General features: G+C 42.9%; 1 protein-coding gene across 1 annotated transcript in view; it reads right to left on the bottom strand.

Annotated features, from left to right (window-relative positions):
• NPY4R2 (neuropeptide Y receptor Y4-2) overlaps positions 1–15,166 on the bottom strand; it is a 43,962-nt gene extending 28,796 nt beyond the window's left edge. Inside the window, exons 1-3 of the mRNA XM_080401732.1 lie at positions 4,049–15,166; positions 683–782; positions 27–129 (exon numbers count right to left, since the gene is read on the bottom strand). Of these exons, the coding sequence (XP_080257858.1) occupies positions 27–129; positions 683–782; positions 4,049–4,210 (365 nt within the window). The 5' untranslated portion in view covers positions 4,211–15,166. The remainder of the gene's footprint in view (positions 1–26; positions 130–682; positions 783–4,048) is intronic.
• Positions 15,167–15,180: the final 14 nt, after the last annotated feature.

Here is a 15,180-nt window from a genome sequence, read left to right as displayed (position 1 = left end):
GATGCCACCAAGAAGTTCAAACTTACAGGGAACAACAATTCATTGATTCTCGGCTGCAGCTGCATCTGAAGCAATTTTCTGTCCTCGCAATCTCTCCAAAGTGGTATAGTATTCCTTCCAGGATACACCCTGCATAAGACAGCAGCAGACCAAAACATGTTCTTTGAAGTTCCACATAAAGGCTGAAAAGTTTAAAAATTATCTCAAGTTTTCTGAAAATGCTTTTCCCAGCAACAGTAAAGAAGGAATTTTGTTCTCCAGGTAGTAACCTGGACTATTTTGAGAACCTGAGCTTGTTTCTTCTTCACTTGTTAAAAATAGTTTCAGTGTGACAGATCTGAGATTAACTGCGCAACCAAACAGCCAGGTCTGCCACCTGGCACCAGACTTTATTCAGAACTACTCTCAACTCCTGCATCAGCTTCATGTGTGTGTTTATATATATATATTCATGGAAGAGCAATAGAAACCTACCACCAACAGCAATAATATTGCTGCAACCATATCCAGTCCAAGGGAAGACTTTGTTTTTCCCTACTTTTGGTAACTTGATGCAGGACCCTCCTATTCATGTCTTTGTGACATCTCCCCCCTCCCTTGTATTTTGAGTCCTTACTGTCAGCTCCGCATAGAGCTGAGCTACCACAGAACAATCAAGTAAGAGGCCCTTCCCTGTTCTTACCTTTGCTGGCCTCCCCTGGCTTGTAGTGTTTAGAAAAGCAGTATGCATCGCCCAGTGTCACTATGATGCCCACTGCAACAAGGAAAGCCAGAAAGCTCTTCTGTAAAAGAGACATGAAGCCCACGGCTTGAGTTTAATTCCACTTTGATTATCTTTGTTTTCAAAAGCTAAGTCAGTAAACCTGAAGTAAAAATTAGAAATAGCCTTATGTGTACATTAAATTTTTCGAAAAGGGCACTCCAGATGTTTCACTGCATTGATGACTTTTTTCCTTTAGGTGGGAAGAGACAAAATGATATGACATAAACGTGTCAGCAGCATCACTCTCTGCAAAAGTCCAATCTTTATAAATCGCAAGAAGCTTCAATAGTATTATACCCTTGAAACCCTGTCAGACTCTTATTAGCACTTTAGTTATTGCCTTTGATCCAGATTTAGCTATTTCTTCAGGAAAATCACTGTCTGTATAGCATCCCGTTCCTTCCTTTTGGGTACAGCAATTTCTCCACAGTTGGCAGTACAGTAGAGATCTCAGACCTCATTATATTCCAGTAAGTTTTTTTAAATAGGTAGCTGGGCAGAGAACAGAGACAGAAATTAGTGTCTTAGGGCAAAATTCCAGTGCTGAACCATTCTGCTTAGCACTGTGTGAGCCATCTTGTTAAACTATGCACACACAGGTCTGGACGTGTTGCAGTACAGCCTTCCTTTTGTATAGTGGTGACAACAGCTTTTGCCTAGTTGCGACAACAGCTAAACATCTGTAAGAGCTCTTCAGAGATATTTGCTGGGACCTGCTTAACAGCCAGGACTCCTGAAAAAGCCTGCGTAACTGCAGTGACAGTTATACTGGGGTAGAGGGACTGCAGAAGCATGAGGGAGCGCAGGGTTATTTTGACTGGTTGCTCAAGCTGGATAACTTAAAGCAGAAGTTTAAGAATGGCCAGAGACTTAGAAGCAATGGAATTCTTTACATTTTCTTGATAGCACGTGTAGATTAACATGAAAGGATCATAAAATTAGTAGATCTTTCCAAGTTACTGTTCTGAACTCCAGAGGATGTTGCTACTTGAAACTGGGGTTTAAAATGGCAGGGACAGGCTTTCTTTTCAGGCAGCTCTGCTGTCTGCTTGGTTACTTGAATCACGAACATCAAAAGACACTGAAAGGTCTTGAACCTTGGGCAGATGGTGACCCAAGGGGAATCTCTTCTGTCTGCTGTGGAAAAAACTTGCTATATTAATCCTTGGTGTGCTGCTTTCTTACAGGGATAAGGACTTTTATAGGGTAATGAAAGAGAGGAGGAGGCTCTGTGAAGTGGTCTGGGAAAGGTGTAACGCTTAATTTCCATAGCGGTTCTGTGATTTGGAGTTCCTGGGGCTTTAGGGTAGAATAAAGCCAGTTGCCATGCTAAGCACTATAGCCAGAATGACAGAAGTTAAAAAGAAAGACTGAAACTCTTGAATTGTGCTATTCTGTGGTGCCTGGCCGAAGGAAAATTGTTTAAGCAACTCCTGTTCTGTGAAGTTGCAGAATGTAACACTGCAGCTGGTCTCTGCTGAGGATCCATGTGCATTTGGCATGGATCTGTGGGGCTATCTGTGCTTTGCAGCTGGTGGGGGCTTTGTGAGCTCAAGGCATTGTGGCTTTCCACAGAGGATCTCAACATGCTTGGGATACTCCTCACTGTGTATTATTCATCCATGTTGAGTTTGGTCGTGGTTTTCCTCCAAATTGTTTCAGGTGTTTGTAACAGCACAGGCCAGTTCTACTACTGCTGTCACTCATGTATTTATAGAAGAGACTAAAATCCTTCTTTTGCTATGCTGGGCTGTCTCCTGTGAATATTTATCCTTTGTTCACTCCAACATTTTACCCTATCTTTCTCTTCCTAGAACTAGCAGTTAAATGAACTTGAGCATGCCCTTCTCCCTAAAGACCAAAGTTCTGGAACTTTCACTGAATCTAAACAGAAACAGAAGGGGTAGTCTGGGAGTCTGTGGTGTCTAATCACTGTCTGGATTAACCAACGCCGTTTGCTGGAGCAACCAAAGATATGTCAGCTAAGCAACAGACAGTCAGCAGTAAAGAGCCCATGCGTAAGTATGCTGAGCACAGAGGGTGTTGAACAGGTAAGAAAGCACTGGTAGAAACAGTATCCTTTACTAGAAACCTTTGTTAGAAATGGGAGAGGTTATTTTATTACAGTCTCAGTGGTGTCAAGGGCTCTTGTCAGAGTTGCGTTGTTCTGGCCAGTCTCTGAGCAAGGCACTTCAAGGAATCTTCCCCCCCCCCCCCCCCCCCCCCCCACTTGTTTGCTCTCTTAAAAAGGGGGTGCCACCAGCCATCCTGCAGAACAGAATCTTCCAAACTGGATTTAATGGCCTTTGAAACTGGGTGAATTATTGTGGAATGAGATACCAGATAATTTTGTTCAACTAAGTCTTGTCTGAGTATAGACAAGCCCTTAGGAAATCTTAGGCAGAGAAAGTAGTAGATGATAATTTCTCCCTTTATTTATGAATCTACATATACTACAGAAACTGCTGCCTCTTCTGTAAAATGTACGTATTTCCTGAGATTCTCATCAAAGGTACTAATTGATGTCTACACCTTTGTGGATTATGTGAGCATAAATTTGAGGAAAACTGGGCCACAGGGCTTCATCTGTCTATTTAGCATTACTTAACTGTTGATTCAGATTCACATTTGGAAGTTTGGGAGAGCTGAAACAGGAAACAACTTGATAGATCAAATAGAAATGTAGACGAAACACATTATTACACCTTTTATTGTAAAGGGACTATATTTCAAACTGTGTTTCACATCTAAAGGTTTTAAAAGCATGGTCCTATATGTTTACAAAATTCTGAATACTTTCACAATTCTGAGAAAAGGATAATGGCAAGTGAAAGACAAGATATATCTACACAGTTTCTTGCAAAGAATTACAAAACAAAGGACAAGATTTGCAGTAATCTTCACAAAGGTCTTACTTTCTTTGCATTTTGCATTTTTAAAATAGAATATATCCATGTTGGAAAATGTGTAATTATTATTCTCTTAAATACCCTTCTTTTTCAGTTTTAAAGCAAATTAGCTATCTGTATCCCCATTTTAAAAGAAATTTAAACCTTTGGCTTACCATTGTGGAATCCTTGGCTTACAGAGAGCTCCAAGCCTCCAGAAGAACTCTGCAAGTGCTTTATGTGGAATCTGAGAGCACGTATTTTATGGTTGAGCAATTCAAGTCTAGGGGAAAAAGCTTACTCAATTCAAATGCAGTTATGTTGACATTTCTGAAAGAAATCACTAAAATTTCACCAGCTGGCAATGAGAAAATGTTTGATTCTGTAGAGCACTGACCTGGGTAAAAGGTTGAACCCAGAACTTTGTATTCCTTGGAAGCATTGTGCTTAGATGAAATGCCTTTCTGACGAAATACAAGTACTGATAGCTAAGCTGTAGGTAATATTGTACAGTTGGGGGATCTTTTTTCAGCTGTGGCAGGAAACGCTTGCTGACCATTTCTGCTTTTAGTGGACTAGAATATGCTTAGACTAGGTAACTAGGTATTAATAACTTAGGGAGCTTTTGCCAGATCTTTGCATACTCATGCTTAATGCCATAGTGTGCTGTAAGATAACTGAAGGTACTTGGCCATTACCGGTATTAAAACCTCTTTAACATTTAGATCTTAGTTAAGGCTGGATCACACTACATTTCTCTTTCTCCTCAAGTAAAATAAGGATTTCCTCTCAAATCAAAAGCCTGCTGTTGCTCCTGTGGGACTGTTCAGGCTTTGACCTGAATAACTGCGATAGAGTATATGATGTTACTGTGAGGGTGGTGAGGCACTGGCACAGGTTGCCCAGAGAAGCTGTGGATGCCCCATCCCTGGAAGTGTTCATGGCCAGGCTGGATGGGGCTCTGAGCAACCTGGTCTAGTGGAGTGGGGTTGGAACTAGATGATCTTTAAGGTCCAGTCTAACTCAAGCCATTCTGTGATTCTATGATCAGTTTTATATGTTCAAAGTACTTTCACAAGCAGTGATAAATTTCAGAGTGCTAATCAAATACTCTGCCTTCTCTTGCTCCTGCAACCTCTTTTTAGAATGAAATAAGAGACTGTGGCCCTACCTATGTTTCAAAAAGACATTGTTACAGATGCTGGCAAGCAAATTTAAATTCATTCCTGAGGGAGATTTATCACCAGCTACAGGAAATTTGGCATATGATTTTAAGATTATATTTAGAAACTTTGGAAAAATAAATGCAATAAAATTTGGCTGTACTACAAGCTAAATTATTTTGGGCTTATTTTGGTTTTAAAGTAAATTAAACACAGAGCTGTAAATACTTTGGAATGGTGGCAAGAAAATTTGCCATTCATTTCTTCCTATGCACTATGTATTACTGAGTACTAATAACAATTAATTCAGGTTTTGGATGTATTCAATCCAAAGAATTCAAGAGAAGCAAAAAAATGTGAAGTATATCGCATGAAGCAATACCATGACTTTCTTGGAGGAAATGCTGAAGTTGAAGCCTGTGCAGGTTTGATAATCCTTTAGTAAGAAATACATAATTAATTAAAAGTTACTAAGCATACAGTTTTACAGACAATACACTTGACTCTTTGTTGTTGTTGTTCTGATATAATCACTGCATGTTTTAAAAATTTCGTTTCATGAAAGTCATGTTTATGTCTTTGAGAAAATTCAATAAATTTCCTTTCTCATGCTTTGCTTCTGGCATACTAGGTAATAGTACTTTATCATCAAAATCTTCCTCTTGTCTGTACTTACAGTGTCAAGTCAGCTTATAACTTCTCTTGGGTGAGTACAATGGTTCTGGTCTCCAGTTGTTCAGCATGGATTTCCTTTCATTCTTGTAACCCATTTCTGAAAAGTCTCCAATTGACAGTATCTCATTTCAAATCTGAGTACAGAACAAGGTATAAAAGCTTCTAAGTGCTGTGGAAATGACCCTAGATACTATGAAGGACATAATGCTTTTTACTGTATATATATCCAGGGATCACACCTGCTGTCTTAAGCACCATATTGTTCGATACAAAACATTTGCACTCTATCCTTAAACTTCTCTCAGGGGCACTCTCAGTTGTTAATGTAGATTTTAAGTTTTACAGAATCTTTAAAAATTCCTATTCCTACAAAAATAAAAAAAAAAATCTCTAAAGCATTAAGTAAGCACCATTTATTTCACCACTTCACCAGACAACCAGACTTAGTCATTATTTGTCATATTAATCATTATTTGCAAAATCTATCAGCAATTATTTCATATTTTCTCCCAGATCACTTGATATAAGGGTTTCATACTAGTATAGAGAAACTACAGACAATGGGCACCAACCTATTGCACCAGTTTCACAGCATTCCCTTTCATTCACCTGCCATGTCCAGGATTTGCTATCCCCAGGTCACTCTGGGCTTGACAGGAAATTTTATGCCAGTCCTTTTGTGCTTTTTGACAGAGAGCTCAACACAAGACTGTTTTTGCTTTCAAAGCACTTGCTAGGCAGAACACCTTATTCTTCTGCCAAGGAGTTCTTGATAAAGATGCTGGTGCCCTGCCAGCTGTGCTGCTGATTGTCTGCTGGTAGGCTGGCATGCCTCTGAATGCCTTTGAACCTTCTGCCTCAGGATATGCAGATCTTGCTGTAAAAGAATTCAATCCCTTCCTAAAGTCTTACATCTGACTACTTCTCCAATGAGTTTTCCAATCAATTCCAAGAATGATTGCTTCCACAGCACTGCAATAATTTGCTTTTTTCACCAGTTGTCATGTAGCATGAGGAGAAACAAAAACTACTGACAAGCCATCCTATGAAAACTTGTGATCCTATGTGATCCTTGTGATCAGCTCAGCTGTTTCTGATAATTTTCAATATTCCCATGAAGCTGATATAGCTGGGTTATGAAAAAACACAGGTTTAAGGTCTCCCTTTTCTGAATGAAAGACTACTAAAAAGCAAGAAACAGATTTAAGGCTTCATTAGCAGGACAGCTGCTAAGGATTTCATACTTAGATCTTTCCTAATTTTCCAGTTGAATGTTGCTAAACATGTCTAGTCTCTTTCAGCCTCTCAGGAAGTTTTCTCTGAAGTGTTGACACCTGAAGAAATCTCTGAAAAGGTTATCCTGACAAGCTATTAAGGTATTATTTTTGTAATGGTTAGAAGTACTTTTACAGAACCTTCTAAAAGGCAGGTTGATTTGGGGTGATGGAAAGGAAGGTGGTGCCATTTAGCCTTGTCCTGTCCCCATAATCCTGCTTCATGATCCACTGGCAACTGACAGCTCAAGGTAGTCTATTGTTACCAGGCCGTTTGTAGAGTATGTTTTTAGAGCTGGAGAGAGAAAGAAAAGCCTCATTCCTCTGATTTCGCTTCCAGGCTATTTAAAAATCTTTTAGTTAAATTGATGTAAAACCTAGTGGGTGCTCTTCCTTTATTTTAAATGTAGTAAATGTTATGTTGATTTACACCTAGCAATAGGTTTAAGTAGTAGTTTGGTAATAGTACTTTATGTAAATTCCCTGTCAGCTAAAGAGAAACTGCTAGAGAGATTAATTTTAAGTGCAATTAAATGTTTTTGCACTGGCTTAAATGAACTAATTTAAATTCATTACTGTTGAGGAACTCTGGAATATAAGCAAGAGTTTAGAATAATGTTCTTGGAGTGAAACATCATAATCTGCTAGACTGGATTTGCCACTGTTGTGGTCAGGAGAGGCCACTTCTGTGTATCAGGATTGATGTATGCTCTGCAGCTGCAGTCTATCAGCAGCAAATGAAGTCATGATCCTTTAATAGCTTTAGATGCAATGTCAGTCTTATGGGAATTAAGTCTCTGAGTATGAATAAGTGTACGCATCACCTAGCAAGAATTCTTTGGAATGCCTCTAGAACTGCTCCACAGCTTTATTCCCTTTGTAGCTGCTTTCAGCTACTCATCTAAGTATGTATAAATCTGATGTATCCAGTTCCACATAAAAAGGAATATGCTTTTCCTTCCTTTTTATATGCAAGGTTCATGTTCAACCACACCAAGCTGTGTGGTGTAGTTGATACTCTAGAGGGAAGGGACACCATCCAGAGGGACCTTCACAAGATAGAGAGGTAGGCCCATGCAAATCTCATTAAGTTCAACAAGGCCAAGTGTGAGGTCCTGCACCTGGGTCAGGGCAGTCCTAAACATGGATACAGGCTGGACGATGAGTGGATTGAGAGAAGTCCTATGGAGAAGGACAAGAGAAACTGAATATGAGCAATGAGCACTAGCAGCCCAGAAAGCCAATCACATCCTGGGCTGCATCAAAAAACAGTGTGGCCAGCAGGCTGAGGGAGGTAATTCTCCTCTGCTCTTGTGAGACTCCACCTGGAGTAGTGTTCAGTTCTGGGCTCCCAGCATAAGAAAGACACAGACCTGCTTGAGCAGGTCCAGGCCATGAAGATGACCAGGGGGCTGGAACATCTCTCCTATGAGGACAGGTTGAGAGAGTTGGGGTTGTTTAGCCTAGAGAAGAGAAGATTCTGGGGACACTTTATAGCAGCTTTCCAATACCTAAAAGGGGCCTACAGGAAAGATGGGGAAGGAGACTATCAGAGATTGTAGCGATAGGACACAGGGTAACAGTTGTAAACTGAGAGAGGGTAGATTTAGGTTAGATATTAAGAAGACATTCCCTACTGTGAGACTGGTGAGGCACTGGCACAGGTTGCCCAGAGTAGCTGTGGATGTCCCATCCCCGGCAGTGTTCAAGGCCAGACTGGACAGGGCTTTGAGCACCCTAGTCTAGTGGAATATGTCCCTGCCCATGTCAGGGGAGTTGGGACTAGATGATCTTTAAAGGTCCCTTCCAACCCAAACCATTCTATGATTCTATGTTCTTACTTTCCATCAAAAAAGCTTTTGCTTTCAGATCCTGCACAGCCAGAGGGCAGATGTCCTCATGGTGGATTAATACTCAATGAGAGACCAAATATTTTGCAAAGCTCGCTGCTTTTTCCATAGAACATCCATGTATCATGCAGATAAATATTTGCTCATGTCACACAGATAACTAAAGCTCACATACATTACAAATATAATTTTCAGTATAAATAGATTCAAAGCCTACTGAGAAAAGTTGCAGAACTCCCATTAACTTCTGCAGCCAGATGAGATCTTAGTGCTTTGCTTGATTCATGCCCTTAAGTTTATCCTCAGCTTTAGCCATGTGGGTAGTTCCATTGTCTCTAGTGGAACCACTCCTTGTTCTCAAGTGCACACCTTGAAAGCCTTTGTTGTATCTAACCTGGAATGTAAGTTCACAGTCATTCTGGCTCTGTGTTGCTTTATCAACTATGACATATCAATTGATATTAAAAGTTTAATTTCTTAACTTGTTTACAAAACTGGGAGGGTAGCACTATTCTACCAGTCCTGTGAGTTTCGTGTTTCAAAGCTTTGCTAAAGACTGAAGTAGAATGCTATGGGACTGTGATTCAGAAGCTTTTTTATTTTTTCATTCCATTACTGACTTGATGCATGGCTTCGGGTTCCTCCCTTAAATGTGTCAGAGATTGAGAAGTGGCTGATTGTCACAGCTCAGAGGGTTGTGACCAGCAGCACAGAGCGTAGCTGGAGGCCCGTAGCTAGCGGTGTTCCCCAGGGGTCAGTACTGGGCCCAGTCCTGTTCAACTCACTCATCAGTGACCTGGATGAAGGGACAGAGCTACCCTCAGAGCGTTTGCAGGTGACACAGAGCTGGGAGGAGTGGCTGATACACCAGGAGGCTGCGCTGCCATCCAGTGAGACCGGGACAGGCTGGAGAGCCGGGCAGAGAGGAACCTGATGAAGTCCAGCAAAGGCAAGTGTAGGGTCTGCACCTGGGGAGGGACAACCCCATGCACCGGTACGGGCTGGGGCTGGCCTGCTGGGAGGCAGCTCTGCAGAGAAGGACGTGGGAGTGCTGGTGGACAGCAAGTTGCCCACGAGCCAGCAGTGTGCCCTGGTGGCCAAGGCAGCCAGAAGGACCCTGGGGTGCATTAGGAGGAGCGTGGCCGGCAGGTCGAGGGAGGTGATCCTGCCCCTCTGCTCTGCGCTGGGGCGGCTGCAGCTGGAGTGCTGTGTCCAGCGCTGGGCTCCCCAGTCCAAGAGAGACAGGGAACTGCTGGGGAGGGCCCAGCGCAGGGCTGCAAAGATGATTAAGGGATGATCCAAGTGGGTTTTGAATATCTCCAGAGAAGGAGGCTCCACAGCCTCTCTGGGCAGCCTGTGACAGGGCTCTGTCACCCTAAAAGAAGGAGCTTCCCGTGTTGCAGTTTGTGCCCGCTGCCCCTTGTCCTGTCGCTGGGCACCACTGAAAAGAGCCTGGCCCCGTCCTCTTGGCACCTGCCCTCAAGATATTTGTAGACATTGACAGGTCCCCTCTCAGCCTTCTCCAGGCTGAGCAGGCCCAGCTCTCCCAGCCTTTCGTCACAAGGGAGATGCCCCGGTCCCCTCACTGCCTTTGCAGCCCTGCGCTGGGCCCTCCCCAGCAGTTCCCTGTCTCTCTTGGACTGGGGAGCCCAGCGCTGGACACAGCACTCCAGCTGCAGCCGCCCCAGCGCAGAGGAGCTAACTGAACTGAACCGAGTCTATCAGCCCGGCTATTTTGTTCCTGCTTACACAGTAACTTATTGCAGTACGTCATTTGACTTAGTACATAGCAGCAAGGTCTTTTAGGTGACGTGGGTTATTATAGTCTGCTTATTGCTGACACACAGGCTACAACTAATTATTTTGAAGGCAAGCTGATTTTGAATTTCCTGAAATGAATAAAAACACTGGTCGGCAAGTGGTGTGTTCTGTCCTTGCATTAATCAGCAATGAATCCCAAGCAGGAGGAGAAGTACCTCTGTGGGCTTCAGGCTCCTGTGCTGCAGACACTCCTTTCTACATGACGCACCAGAGACTGAGGCATCTTCAAGCCCTGACTGCACTTGTCTTCCCCAAGTCCTTTTGCAGCCTGCAGGTAACACAGGTGCTGGGACTTTCTCTTAGAGGCTGGAGAGTTCTGGTAATTGCAGGGCTTGAACAACCATATCTCTCCATGTCTATACCAAGCCATACAACACAACCTGTGCACGAAAATAAGGAGTCGCAGGGAAAATTAAGAACAATGCACAAACTGTGTTGGGGTTCTTTCTTGTGTGCTAAAAAAGCTTCTTTGTTTTAACTGTAACTTGAGTTTTTGTTTGCATCCTGTTCTCAAGTTATAAAAACATATTTACTTTCTGTTAGCTATTGGGAAAGCGGGCTGTGGTATTTTCTTTCATTTTGTACCTTGTAAATATTTGTGAGTTTAACCAAGTGCTGTGTCTGTTTCAGCTTTTGTTAGCACTTCCAGTATAAGGCAACAGAAAGCAGTACTTCTGCCAAAGTTTCTAGCCACAGGGAAAAAAAATTACCTAGGCTAGCTATGTGGCATATTATTACACAGATTATGAAGAAGAATTATATTTAAATTTATATTGAATGTCACACAAGCCTTGAAGTCTTTGTCCACTGTAAACTGTAATTTCTTCACAGACAAGTGCTAATGGGAATTTAGAAGCTACTTCACACAAACTGTTTAAAAAAAATAAGTAGAAGAGAAAGATCAGATCCTCCTAATGATCCTGTATGAATAAAGAATATTTCTTGTTATTTCATAATCTGTGTATGTGTGTTAGAAATCATCCTGTCTTTAATAGAGTTGCATATGCCCAGCAGTGAATAGGTATAGCATACACAATACCTCCCTTAAAGCTGGCCATGTTGTTTATAGAGATATTTTCTGGACAAAACAATCTACTACTTGGTTTGAGAGTAATCAGGATCCACTCCTAATGAAAATGTTTGCTTTCAGCTTTGCGGAAGTTGTGAAGAGACAGTAAGCTGCGATCATACATAACAAGTATGCAATACTGGCCTCCAAATTATTTTCAGGGTTGCATTATCTTGTCTTTAGTCTTCTACAGCCATTCTGCAGCTGCTAAAAATTCTGTGCAGCCCTATATAGGCCTGTGGAAATTATTGTGGGTCCCCACTGGGGACCAGGTCCAGGGGAAGGAATGGGTGTCAGCTTGTCCAAGAATGTAAATACTAGATTTCCTCTGCTTTGCAATTCCTTCTTGTGCTGGTGTTCACAGATGTTTCTTTGTGGACATAAAGAATAAACTTTGAGGCTAATACAATCTATGCTTAAACTGGTGGATTAAGGAGTCCTAGCGTGCTTTTTGGTTTGGATAATTCCAGCTGTTCATACTACCCCTCCCACCACTTTTTGACCCCATTCCATGCCTTGTTTCACAGTAAAGGTTCTTTTTTTGTGTATTAGATAGAAAGAAAGGTTCTTTCTTCCTGGGATCTACACCAGGAGAAAGCCATCCAGATTGCTAAAGCACAGAATCTCTAAGTATGCCAGGATTAGCCCCCACTGCTCAATCCAAACTCTGCTGATTTCATTACTACACTGAGGAGGCAAACTGCAGGCACATATTTACATCTGTATCCTCAACTTCTGGGAAATTCCAGAACCAGCTCTAATTTCTGGCATATCCTCAATGCCAGGTTTGTATGTAAGCAATTTTTCACAGCAGAGCCACAAACTTTCATTACTATTGTCTCCACTTTTAAGTGTTGTCTTATCAGAACTAACCAGCAGGATTTATGATCTGGCAGCAGTCTGGGGTAGTAAATTTTTAGACAGAGCTAACAGTCAATTTATGGATAGGCAGTGGCTTTTTCCACTATGGAGCAACACTGCAGAAAACAGACTGAAGTAGGACCGGGAAGAGATCCATAAAGGTTTGTTTCCTCTTGCACCATGTCTGCACAATTATAGCATCCCATTATGCTGTGCTAGCCCTTCTCCAGAAACTGGAGGGCAAAGGAAAGCAGCAACTGCAGTATGTGCTATGCCTCTCACATCTGTCTCGTGTATATTTTCTTCAGACCCTTTGAGTCCTGTACTCTGGCCCACCTCTGCAATCCACAGGGGCCTTCCAGTAACCTGACTGCCTGAGCCTGCCTTAAACAGTTTTATTGCAGCCTTTCAGAGTCCCACCAAGAGACCTCTGGCTCATTTCGCACTGCTGCAAACACACAAGGCTAAGCAGCTGCATGAGAGTGGCAGATTACAAGGAACACTGCTCTGCTGTAACTTCTGTCCTTGTGGCCGTGCAGGAAAGACTTGTACCCCAAACTGGTTCAGAAGACCTTTGCCCTGCTCTGGAAGGTCCTAAGGAATCTGCACCTAGGGACCTGCACAGGCACAGTTCTCATAGAATCATTAAGGTTGGAAAAGACCTTTAAGATCATAGAGTCCAACTATTAACTGCATCCCTAAATACCTCCAGGGATGGTGACCGAACCTCTTCCCTGGGCAGCCTGTTCAGGTGGCCACATACAAGTAGCAAGTGATGCCACAGAGCTAAGGCATGCTGTAAGCAGGGATATCAGAGAGCTCAGCTCTGTGCAGTCTTACATGTTCTGGTTCTTAATATGCAAATCAGTCCCTGATGGCATACGTGATTTTTGATACCTTTACATTGCATATTAGCTTGGAAAGTTCTGAGGGGAACAGCAACTTATTTTTCTTGTTGCCATCTTCTCTCTAACCTTTAAAAGGAACCTGTCTAAATTCCCCTCTAAAAGGAGTTTTAGGGCTGAAATGCTTTTAGGGACCTTCCCTGTACTGTTTAGGTTGGGACTCCTTGAAAGCAGATTTTTATTGTGCCATTCATAGCGCGCTCTCCACTCAGAGACTGGTGTATGTATCACAAATAAACAATTTCCCCAAAGGGAACATTCAGGTTCTATGTTGCTGTCTTTTTTTTAAAATGGAAACTAATCTGCAAGACCCCCAGACCTCAAGCTGTCTGATAGTAAGACCCAACATTTTTCAGCATCAGTAGACAGAGCATATAGACCTCACATTTGTAATGCACAAAGTTCTGGGCAGTTGAACTTTGTGATAACAACAAAGGAATTTTTGGATTTTATTCCACGTTTTGGTGAATATGGAAAGTAACTAAAGGCAAATTTTTCTAGTTTTTGGAATGTTGCGGAGGAGGGAACTATGGCAAAACACTGAAAGCCTTGGAGAATATTTTCAGATTAATCCCATCTGTGTGGTTTTTAACAACCTTGCTCAAGACATTGTTGTGAAACTAGCCTAGGCTAATACTTGTACTTTGTTAGTTTCTGCTTTATTATCTATATTAAAGTTCTTTATTATCTATATTAAAATTCTTTAAATTCTACCAGGGTTGAAGGTCTGAGCTAGTTCAGTAGTGCTATCTTGTTATAGAATCACAGAAAAATAGAATGAAAATGAATATGATGATACTTTGTTTTTAGAAGTTCTTATGTCCCTAATCTAGCAATATCCTTCAAGTATCTGGATGTAGACATAAAATGTCATAAAAATATGAGAACCTGGAGATCTTGGGCATTTTTTCTTATTTACATTGGGAACGTAAGTAAGAAGTAAATCACCCAGTGCCCTGGTTCCTCGCAAGGTCTTCTGTGGTATCAGTGCAGTCAGGTGCAGTAAGTAAATAAACCACACACGCTAATATCAAGGGCTGATCCAAATTGACCACTTCCAATGAATTCTTTAGTTACCAGCTGGAAGAACAGGTGATTTTATTGTAATTTCCTTTCTGGTTAATTCACTTGTCATAAAGAACATTTTAGAAACAGTTTTATGACAAGTTTTTTCAATCCATTGTAAAAGAATGACTCTGTGAGAAAGTTAAGAGTGGGTGTCTGACCTGCAAAGCCCCAGCACCAACTGGCTGTGAATCCCAGTTTGGCGATTTGCACGGTGCATTTATTTATGTTAGTGTATATAATGTTTCCTTCTAGCAAATCCTGGAATTCTGGTGTGGGTTTATTAAGATTCCTGACTTGTAAGTCTTGCACTTCCTTTCGTCCGAAAAATAGGAGGAAGGAGCGTCTCTCCTTGCAAGGCTTGGCCGGCATCGGCGTGGCTCGTTGCAGTGCTCCAGCAGGGGGCGCTGCTGCGCTGCAGACAGCTTGCCCCGGCCTGCCGGCCCTGCTGCCGCTCCCGCCGGCCCTGACTTTGCTCCCAGCGTAGAGCGGGGACCCCTGTGCCCGTCCCCGTTCCAAGTCACGCGCGGTCCCTCGGTCAAGGGCGCCAGGCCCGCGAAGCAGGTGCAGTGGTCGAAACCACCTCCCGCCCGGCAATTCGCCGCCCCTGCCCGGGCGAGCTGCTCCTCGCCACCGGCAGGAAAAACCGGCGTGAGATCCTTCCCCGGCTGCCAGCCAGCCCAGCCGGCTTGGCTCAGCCACCTCCCGGGAGCTGTTCGCTGCCGTGGTTCATTTAGGACCGGGTGGGGGCCGTGCCGGGCCGGGCCGGGCCGGGGTTAGCCTGTGGCCGCCGCACACCCGTGTGGCACAGCCGGCGCCCCGGTGCCCCGCTCGGCCAGCCGCGGC

Source organism: Falco punctatus (genome assembly GCF_963210335.1).
Source record: "Falco punctatus genome assembly, chromosome: 9".
Taxonomy (NCBI): Eukaryota; Metazoa; Chordata; class Aves; order Falconiformes; family Falconidae; genus Falco; species Falco punctatus.
This window is presented reverse-complemented; position numbering and strand designations above follow the sequence as displayed.